The 11036-nt window shown below is 33.8% G+C and overlaps 1 protein-coding gene across 1 annotated transcript; it reads right to left on the reverse strand.

Annotated features, from left to right (window-relative positions):
* Positions 1-2833: 2833 nt before the first annotated feature.
* Positions 2834-7737, reverse strand: LOC120255184 (GDSL esterase/lipase At4g16230-like). Its single transcript, XM_039263080.1, has 5 exons — positions 7467-7737; positions 5434-5573; positions 4195-4443; positions 3839-4094; positions 2834-3048 (listed from the first exon to the last, which is right to left on the reverse strand). The coding sequence occupies exons 1-5, from the start codon at positions 7735-7737 to the stop codon at positions 2834-2836; spliced, it is 1131 nt and encodes a 376-aa protein (XP_039119014.1).
* Between the last annotated feature and the right edge of the window lie 3299 nt (positions 7738-11036).

The raw sequence follows: 11036 nt of genomic DNA on the forward strand, positions 1-11036 counted from the left end.
GTTTCTTGTTTAAAAATGAGTTTTCTATTTAAAAATGAGTTTTTGTTTAAAAAAATTGAGTTTTTCTGCTTAAGAAATGAGTTTTCTGCTTTAAGAAAAGAGGTTTCGCTTAAAAACGAGGTCTCTGCTTAAGAAATGAGTTTTCTGCTTAAGAAATGAGGGTTTTGTTTAAAAATGAGGTCTCTGTTTAAGAAATGAGTTTTTGTGGTGTATTTATCACCCCAAAAATCTCTTTATCATGGCTTGATTGGGCCAGCGAGACAAAGCATGCGGCACACAATCACACACGCTGCATGAAAAATGGGATTTCATGTTGCGAGAAAAAGGTGCAACCTTTCGATGCCTTCGCTCGACGATCGAGGAGCATGCGGTCTTCCCCGAGGTCAACGACGAAGAACATGAAAGAGATGAGGTCGACGACAGGGAAGACGATGAAGACGAAGACGAAGACGCGGCGAGATCGAACCCTCATCGGCCGCCGCTTCCTCCCTCCGCTCTCGCCACCCGACTTAGGCACCATGGATCCAAACCCCTGAATGATCCCTAACCCTAACCCTATTGCTATCCATGTTATGCGGTCTCCGCAATGAGAATGGTTCCGCTCAAGTTCAGCCTCGCCTTATCCAACGCCGCCACCGAAGACCTCACCACTCCCACCGCCGAGGAACGTCGCCAACCGGATCGCCAACGCCGATAAAGATTTCTCCTTTAAGACCCTCCCACATGAGCAGAGCACCTTCGAGATCGCTCGCCAGATCTGGAGCTCAGCACTCAAGTGTTCGCGCGAGATCAGCGACGATGAGATACTTAATGTCCTTACTCAATGAGGTCTCTGTTTAAAAAATAAGCTCTCTGCTTTAAGAAATGAGTTCTCTCGCTTATATGCTTGTTTGTCTTTGTTTAACTATCGATGTTTTCGCATTTTAATATATTGCGCTTACGTTTAAAAAAAGTGCTTAAATATCGCTGTTTCTATTTAAATATGTACGAGTGCAACCTTTCGATGCCTTCGCCGACGACGAGGAGCATGCGGTCTTCCCCGAGGTCGACTGACTGAAGAAGATGAAAGAGATGAGGCTCGACTGCTGTGGAAGACGATGAAGATGAAGACGAAGACGGGCGAGATCGAACCCCTCACTCGGCACCGCTTCCTCCCTCCGCTCCCGCCACCGACTTAGGCACCATGGATCCAAACCCCGAATGATCCCTAACCCCTAACCCTATTGCTATTCATGTATGCGTCTCCGCAATCGAGAATGGTTCCGTTTCAAGTTCACCTCGCCTTATCCGACGCCGCCACTGCAAGACCTCACCACTCCGACCGCCGAGGAACGCCGCCAACCGGATCGCCAACGCCAATAAAGATTTCTCCTTTAAGACCCCACACGAGCATGCCACCTTCGAGATCGCCGCCGGATCTCGGAGCTCAAGACTCAAGCTGCTCACGCGAGATCGCGACGATGAGATACTCAATGTCCCTACTCAATGAGGTTTCGCTTTTAAAAAAATGAGGTCTTTGTTTAAAAAAATAAGCTCTGCTTTAAGAAATGAGTTCTCTGCTTTATATGCTTGTTTGTCTTTGTTTAACTATCGATGTTTCGCTTTAATGTATTGCGCTTTTACGCTTTAAAAAGTGCTTAAATATCGTTGTTTCTATTTAAATATGTACTGAGTGGCCAAGATTAATTGGTTTTTATATCCGTGATTAATTTATCATGTAAATATTTGTTTTTTTCTGCTTTAAATATTAATGTTTTTTTGTTTTAAAAATGAGGTTTTATGTTTTAAAAATGAGGTTTCTGCTTTAAGAAATGAGTTTTCTGCTTAAGAAATGAGGTTTTCGCTTAAGAAAATGAACTCTCTCTTAAGAAATGAGTTCTATGTTTTAAAAAAATGAGCTCTGCTTAAGAAATGAGTACATGCAAAAAGGAATGCAAAAAAGAATGAAAAATGTATGTAAAAAGGTTTAAGAGCAATGATGGAATTTCATAATGCAGGGGGTAAAAAGGAAGTGAAACAATAAAGGAAGGTTGTCTGAGGTATGCAAAACTCACAGGGGCTGTTTGGGAAGTTTTGAAATTATCGAGGGGTAAACAGTAATTTTCCCTTTTTTAAATAATGGTTTTTATTTGATATTAACTTTCTTTAAGAATATTTATAGAACTCAAATCTGTATAGATAAATAAATAAATAAATAAATAAAATAATTTTTGAGTTTAAAATGAAGATATATATTGATTCAAATCATCTTACTTTCAAGCATTATCTCTCTAAATCATCCAAAAAGTCTAGCGGACATCTTTGAAATTATTTCTACTAAATCTAATGATTTTTATTATATTCAAAGGGTGGTTTAATTTCCTAAAAACTGTTCTTATGTTTACAACATCATCTCAGAAATTACTCTTCAACTCTAACATCAATCACGAGCTAAAAAAAAAACTAAACTTAGAATCTCAAAAATCTCTCAATTATTTTTTTCTTAATTTGATTATTTTAAACAAGTATTTAGATAAAAAAATAATAATAAACATGCGAACAAAGAATCATTATTGACAGATAAACTTTTCCATTTTATTTATTAATTTATTGGAAAAGATAGGTAAACCACATAACTAATACAAAGGAGAGAGTACATTAATGATAGACAAGCCAAAACAATACATATCCACTAAATGTGGACATCATAGACTGAAAACCACACAAAAGACATAAACCAGACAAATAACATAAACTACATTCAAACAGAAAATAAGACTGCAACAACGTAACAAGAAGATGTCCATGGAATGAGCCACGTTCACAAGAACCATTTCAATACTCTGAAATTAAGTCAGTTATCATCTTCAACTAATTCTTTGAAGTTGATAGGAGAGGCATATTCGGTTGAGCCATTATAAACTAAATGCCCAAAAACTTGAGTTGTTGCCTCTGTAGGGTGTACACCATCCCAAAATACGTACCGGCGTCGATCTGGACAAAATGTAGAATTTGGTTTGCAACCATTTTCAACAGATCCACAGCATGGATTTTTCGTATCATTAAAACCTGAAACAAAAGTGAGGGAAAAATTATAGCAGAATATGAAAATTATGTTTATAAATGAACTCAGTTTATAAGATAAGAAGTGACCAGAAATAATTTGCAGTTGTTTTCAGGTTCACAAAAGTTACTTCCTTTAAAACAAGCAAGAAGAATTTAACATTTTCATAAACTAAACCTTTTGTGAAATCACAGCTAGGTAAGGAGCCAAAGTGTCACCATGAGGATAGTAAAGCCAAAATTACAACAAAAGAGCAAGAAGAATCACAAATAAGAGTATATTATCAATTTATCATCACATAAAAAAAATAAATAAATAAATCAACGAAGATGTCGTCTTTTGCATAAGCTAGTGAGAAACGAATAGGATGGCATATATATTCAAACTATTGTAATATATGAGCTTGATAGAATCACAAATAAAAGCCTATATATATGGCCGTCAAATTAAGGAGAAAGTAAATGAATAATAATGAAGAAAAATACGTCTTCTTTTTGATAATAATGTAGCTTAAACTAATTGGTTTTACAAGTCATAAAAAAGCACCACATAATTTACATCTGAACCAAGACTTTCTTAAGCATCCTTGGTTCTTAGTAGAGTTCTTAATTAATCCTTTTGAATAGTCTTCATCTATTCTATACTTGTTGGTATCATTTTCATTTGTTTACAAACTGAAAAAGGTAAGAATATTAGAACAAATAAATGCTTTATATTTTATTTTAAGTCCCTAGCTAGTTTGAGCTTAGATCGACAATTATAAGGAAAAGTAATTGAGTAAATTCATTTACTTACCAAAGGCTCCAGGGTTATCAATTATCTTCATGAAAACAGCATAGGAATTTCCAATAGAATATTTCATCCCCGTCAATGTTGAGCTCAGATTATTCATAAGAACCTTTAACGCATAGTTGCATGCAAATGACACTGCATTTACTATATTCGAACAACCACCAGCAGTGAAGTTCAAAAGATCTTTCACCACAGGAATGCATCCTGCAGGTGCAACATTAACAATACCGAACTTCCTCCCTCCAAGTAAATAGAGATCCTGTAAAAGAAAATGTCAAAAAATGTCAATTAATTAAATAGAAATACGAAATTTTCAATAGTGACTATATTATGCATGTAGACCAAAGAGTTTAAATCACCTTTAAATAATCCCCGTATTTGACAATAAAAGAAGAAATGAATTTTTGAAGTTCAATTTCAACACCATGGGCGGTGGCGGCTAGATAGACACCGATATCATTTCCCCCAATACTTATGAGAAAGAGAGATTTAGAGAACAGCTGGTCAATTTGCTGACTTGTCATTGTTTCATTGAGTTGTGTCCGAAATTGACGAAAGTACCCCATCTGCTCTGCCATGGAAATGCTTTTATTGCTATCACTGCTTCCCTAGAAATTTCAAAGTAGCAAAATCCATCAGAAAACTAGTAAGATCTAAAATCCGAGCACGTTGGGAAGGGTATAACATCTGACTCCTAAGTACTCAAAACTTCAACCTCTCTCTCTCTCTCTCTCTCTCTCTCTCTCTCTCTCTCTCTCTCTCTATATATATATATATTTACATATATATATATAATACTTAAGTAATTATTATCATTTGAAAGTTTTATATATGTCATATTAATTTAATCACTTGCCCGATACTCATTTTTATATTTATTTCAATGTTTGAAATTTTATAAAAATTAATTTTCTCATATTCAACCTTAGTTTAGAAAAAAGAAAATTTATTTTTTATTCTTGCAGTAATGGGGGTTTGAAGTATTGAATGTTTCAGTATCTTTTTATAATTAATTTTGTGGAACATAGCTCAGGAAAAAAATTCTTTTTCAATATTTATTTTAATATTTTTCACAAATTAGTTAATAATATTTATAATTTTTAAATACCATGAGGTGTCTTGTGAGTGATTTTATTTTACAATCATGACGTATAGAATTTTATAAATTGATGTTGTTTCGTTTGATAATTCAAATTATCTAATTATATTAGATAATATAATTTTTTTAATTGATCAGCATTCAGTAAAATCATTCAGTTTGTGTCTGATTATTTGAAATATATTAGCATCAATTCAGTAAATACATATAATTTATTTATCTTAATTTAAATATTAAACGGAATGATTTAGAGAATGTGGACAAGTCTGTGCCTATTTGTCCTTTTGACAATCACTGAAATAGGGAAAGCTTCCTGCCTATTCAGAAAAAAAAAAAAATTGGGACAAGTTTAGATTTAAAAGCGGAGTTTAATAATAATAATAATAATAATAATAATAATAATAATTATTATTATTATTAATTATTTGGGGAACCACACTATTGCTATCCCTAAAGAGAAATGCAATGAAAAAAAAATTAAGGAAAAAAAAGTGCTTACATAGTACAAAAGTGTAGATCCTCCGGAGGCAAAATTTATACCATTCTTTGCTTGCGTAATATTTTTAATACGGTGAGTTATCTGGTCAATTTCGAGAGAGAGAAAAGGTGGTGGGCTTTCAATGAATCCCATAACCTGTGCTGATTTCAATAAAAACAAACAATAATATAACAAAAACGGAGAGAGTCGGTTGTATATTAAAATAAATAATAATAATAATCCAATATACTCAATTTTATAGTAATTACCATAAAATTGAGAGACAATAACTTTATCACTACAGGGCCGTTTGGTTCATGGTAATGTAAAAAGATTACCATATGTTACATTGTAATCTGAAAATATTATCAATTTGGCATTGCACTTGTGGTAATCTAGATGGTAATATCACATTACCAACTTATAAATATTACCAATAAAGTTGGTAATCCTATTACCACCAAATTTAGTGTATATCTTGGATTACCGTGATAATCTTATAACTTTTTTATATTTTAGCAAATTGATTACAATGACAACCAAATACGGTAATGAACTATTCCCGATAATAATAGTTCCCAACCAAACATTGTTATATCAAATTAATGCAATATTTTCAACCATATAACATTCCCACTCATATTATCATGATAATCTTATTATGTGATAATATGTTATTACCACGAACCAAACGGCCCCTATGTATTAAGGTTTAAATGAAGAGAAAAATAAAAAAAGGTAAAACCAAACTTACCCCTATATATATTTGGATATTAGGTTTAAGTGTGTATAGCTTATATTAATTTTATAGGTATTGACGTGTTATGTCTCGATTCTATGATAATTGCCATGGAATCATGTCAACGAGCAGGATCAGCACTTCAAAATAAAAAAAATCTTTTTTTCCAACTATAGCCTCTTTTTATTTTAGATTTATTAAAATGGCCTTGTACTATTTTATTTACCAAAATTGTTTTGGTAACTTCAAATCAATGCTTAATCAACAACTAGGTTCTTTTTTAAAAATTCAGAAATTATCATTTTTTATGCTTTAATCCAATTTTTTGAAAAACTATATCTTTGAAAATATTATTTTTTTAACTCCATTTTATTTTCAAATTATTATTGTTGTTATGGTTTTTAATCTTAAGATTTTATTATATTTTATAGCAAGTCCAATAATAATGATATAAAAATCAACGGGAGAACACCTTCATAAGCAGAAAATGATACTCCATTCTTCTGCTAAGTCAAAGATAAAAGTTTGACCCAACAATCAAGTGGTCTATTGGTATTTTGATCCCCATTAGAATTCTTTACTAGTAATGAGAGTTTAAATCACAAGTGAGTATATATTTCTAGAAGTGGAGTAGTGGTTGTATACAGGTGATCCTAGCACCCATGTATGAGCGGGCCTTGCTCCCACTTATTTTTCTTAGCACCCTAGCCCTCATCTTGGAAAAAAAATAAAAATAAAGATTCGAAACTATAGTAAACAAAAGTTAAAGGTTTGAATCCCTCCCAACACCAGCGCCCTTTGGATCAATTGGTACCGGGTCCCTTGCGTAGGGCGTTCGTTTCGGGGAAGACCCGAAATCGAATCCCATGTCCGCGCAAGGTGAGAGCATGTGGATCGGCGTTGAGCTCTGCTCCCCACACGTGCACGTCCTTGACTTACTCTTAAATGGGGGGCACTTGTCGTTTATTTGTCCAAAAAAAAATCCCTCCCAACTCAAAAGTTGAGGGTCCAAAACTTATTAAAATAATATAAAACAAGAAAAAAACATTTGATTTGGAAAACAAATGACGAAGCAAAGAAAGAAGACCTTGTACATGGCGAGGTTTGTGCATGCCCATGTCTTTTATTTTTGCGCAAAAAATAAAAATAAAAAAGATAAATGTTTGAGACTTTAGTAAACAAAGAAAAAAAGGTATGAATCTCGCCCAACTCAAAAGTTGAGGGTCCAAAACTCATTTGATTCAAGAAATAATGTAACATAAGAAATAACATTTGATTCGGTAAACAAAATGAAAAAGCAAAGAAAGGAGCTCACCCAAGACGTCAGCGCCATTGTAGCCATTACTGTACCTTCCAGTGGGGTTACTAGCGTTCTCTGAAGGGTAGTCAATTCCATATGGTAAGAAATTATTGGAATTATTTTGGTCCCCGGACAAATACTTGTTGTTGCCCACGTCGGCAGAGGAGTCACCAAAGATGAAGATCGCCGGAACTTTGGGGTCGGCCTCGCCGGAAGAGAAGGCCAGAGCAAGGAAGAGGCAGAGGAATGGGAGGAGGAGGAGGGAGTACTGAAGTGGTGCTGCCATTGTTCGTGCTTTCCAAGAGCTTCACGGTGCATAGTCTTATATAGAAGTGGTGTGTGGTACCTACCATGCATCCTGTTTAATTATTATTATTATTATTATTATGTGAAAAAGTTACAAAATAAAAGTGGCCCTATTGGATTCTAAGCGGATGCAAATAGTTTGTACGGTGGGACTATATATATACAATATAAATTTACACTATATATATATAAATTTTTTATTTGTAAAATATTTAAAACTATTTTTTTTTCAAAAATTTCTTCTTGTATATGGGTAACTTGTAACATTTAATCCCACGTTTTTCTCATGTACATGTTACAATCATTCGTTTGTGTGGCACAAGATACAAAGGACATGAAAGCAATAAAGTTGATTTTGTTATAAATATATATTATAGAATGATGCACTGTAGTAAATTACTGTAGCAACCGACAATGTGGCATGTAGCAGCCGCCCATGTGATACTGTAGCATCTCAGGTACTGTTACTATTCCACCAATCAGGGTATTTTGGACCGTCGGATCAAATCGATCCTGGCCATTCATTCAACCCTTGTAACCCTATAAATACCCCCTCATTTGTATAATTTGTGATATAAGAGAAGAGAAAGAAAAAAAGAGAAATAAGAAGAAGAAGAAGATGTGAATTTTACAGGGTTTTGGTAAATACTTTGGCTCTCTATTCTTATTACTCTATTTAAATTTATAATAAATTCTTAACACGTTATCAACTCGAACTTGCTCATATGATTTTAATTTTCTGTGGGTTATCTAATATATATATTATATATGTGGAATCAATTTTTAACACTGAATGCAGGGAGGTTCGACAGGTAAATATAATACTAACAAACCATAAATTTTATTTAATACATAATTTCAGTTAACCATACATAAGTTTTTCCTGCAATCATACATAAAAAACATACAGTACAAAAGCCACTAAGGCTAATATTACCAGTACTTTTAAAATAAACAAGAAAAAAATAATATTATTATTACAATAAGTTTCTCCATCAAATCCAAATCTTCTAGTATGATCTTCCCCAAGTTTGCCATGACGAACCTCAGATCCTGGCAATCAGGTAAAAACTTTACCAGCGAACCTCCGGTCCTTTTTCTTCTCCGCCAGCCCCCTCGATCTTCTCCGTCGGCTCTTCTCTCTTCTTCGTCAGTCTCTACCCTCTTCTCTCCCTTATCTTTCCTTCTTCTTAACTTATACTCACTTTCAAACAAAACATTATTTCCAATGCTGCAATAATTGCAGCATATGAACAGTACCGTATACATGAACAGTACCATATATGTGAATAGTATTGTATATATAAACAATATAATGCTTTATATTTTATTCTGTACTCTCTATTCTAATTACCTGCTATATTGTTATTTTGAAGAAAATGGCAAATATTGCAAAAAGAAGAGAATATGGCTGATGATGAATGCATTATTGATTGCGGGACAACGCATACTATTTTAACAAAAAAAATATATTTTATAACCTTATTAATGAGAAAAACATGTATAGCCACAATAGCAGGGTCGTCAGACCTAGTTGAAGGTTCTGGAGAAGCAGCATTGATGTTGCCAAATGGGACATCCTTGGAGATGAAAAATGCTCTCTATTCCCCTAGGTGCAGGAGGAACCTTTTAAGCTTTAAAGATATACGTCTCAATGAATATCATTTAGAGACGGTTGATAACGAAGGAAAAGAATATCTTTATATTACACAAGTCATTTCATGCCACAAACGTGTACTTGAAGGCTTTCCCTGTATATCCTCAGGATTATATTTTATACGAATTAAAGTGATGGAATCACATACGGTATTAACCCCGAAGGTTAATGATCCAGAGGTTTTTAAAATATGGCATGAAAGACTTGGACATCCGGGTGCTATAATGTTGCGCCGGATTAATTATTACTAGTTTTCATGGACACCCACTCATGAAGGATTATAATATCCTAACACATAATGAATATGCATGTTCAGCATGCTCAATGGAAAAGCTAATAACCAGACCTTCTATAACTAAGGTGACTTGTGAATCTCCTAAATTTTTAGAAAGAATACAAGGAGACATTTGTGGACCAATACATCCATCAACTACATGTAATTCATATTCACCACATCAACTTGTTATGGGTAAAGAGCCTGATATTTCATATATAAGAATATTTGGTTGTGCAATATATGTGCCAATACCACCACCAAATCGTACAAAAATGGGTCCACAACGCAGACTTGGTATATATGTTGGTTATGATTCCCCTTCAATTATACGATATTTAGAACCATTAACAGTGGATGTATTTACTGCAAGATTTGCAGATTGTCATTTTGATGAATCTGTCTTCCCTTCATTAGGGGGAGAAATGATTACTCAAAATAAGCCAAAAGAAATTGATTGGAATGCATCACGATTACATACATATGATCCTCGTACCAATGAATGTGAACTTGAAGTTCAAAGGATCATTAAATTGCAAAATATTGCAAATAAAATACCTGATGCATTCACTGATACTAAAATGGTAACCAAATCATATATACAAGCTGCCAATGCTCCTGCAAGAATTGAGATTCCTAAGAATCCATTGATAGAAAATCAAGTAGAAAATAAACCACGACAAAAATGTGTAAGACCAATTGGCGCCAAAGATTCAGCTCCTAGAAAAAGGAAGCAGAAAAATAAAGAAAAAGATCTCCCATGTAAAGAGGGAGAGGAAATTATAAAACCCTCAGAACATGTTAACGAAGAATTAATGGAGAATGATATTTCTGAGAATATTAAAAATTCAATTTGCTATGTAGATGATGGTCAAAGATTGAATCGGCATGAGACCGAAATAAATGATATATTCATCTACAATATGGCTACAGATATAGAAATGAATACTGATAATGATCCAGAGCCACGATTTATTGAAGAATTCGACAAAGAAATGATTGGCCAAAATGGAAAGAAGCTATCCAGGCTGAGCTAAATTCCCTATCAAAACGTGAGGTGTTTGGGCCGATAGTGCCAACACCAGAAGGGATAAAACCAGTCGGTTATAAATGGGTATTCGTGAGAAAAAGAAATGAAAATAATCAAATTATGAGATACAAAGCAAGACTGGTTGCTCAAGGTTTTTCTCAAATGCCTGGAATTGATTATGAAGAGACATATTCTCCTGTAATGGATGGAATTACTTTTCGATTTTTAATTGCCATGTCAGCAAGTATTAAATTAGATATGTAGTTAATGGATGTTGTCACAGCATATCTGTATGGATTACTTGAAAATGACATATAT

The sequence above is a fragment of the Dioscorea cayenensis genome, unplaced genomic scaffold (assembly GCF_009730915.1).
Source record: "Dioscorea cayenensis subsp. rotundata cultivar TDr96_F1 unplaced genomic scaffold, TDr96_F1_v2_PseudoChromosome.rev07_lg8_w22 25.fasta BLBR01000875.1, whole genome shotgun sequence".
NCBI classification, from domain to species: Eukaryota; Viridiplantae; Streptophyta; class Magnoliopsida; order Dioscoreales; family Dioscoreaceae; genus Dioscorea; species Dioscorea cayenensis.

Bases quoted from the DNA above. Each gene is read 5' to 3' on its own strand.
- LOC120255184 (XM_039263080.1), bottom strand. From the start codon at position 7,737: ATGGCAGCACCACTTCAGTACTCCCTCCTCCTCCTCCCATTCCTCTGC. The intron at 5,574-7,466 runs GTGAGCTCCTTT...TATTGAAATCAG, and splicing joins CAATGGCGCTGACGTCTTGG to CACAGGTTATGGGATTCATT. The intron at 4,095-4,194 runs GTGATTTAAACT...TTTCTTTTACAG, and splicing joins AATACGGGGATTATTTAAAG to GATCTCTATTTACTTGGAGG.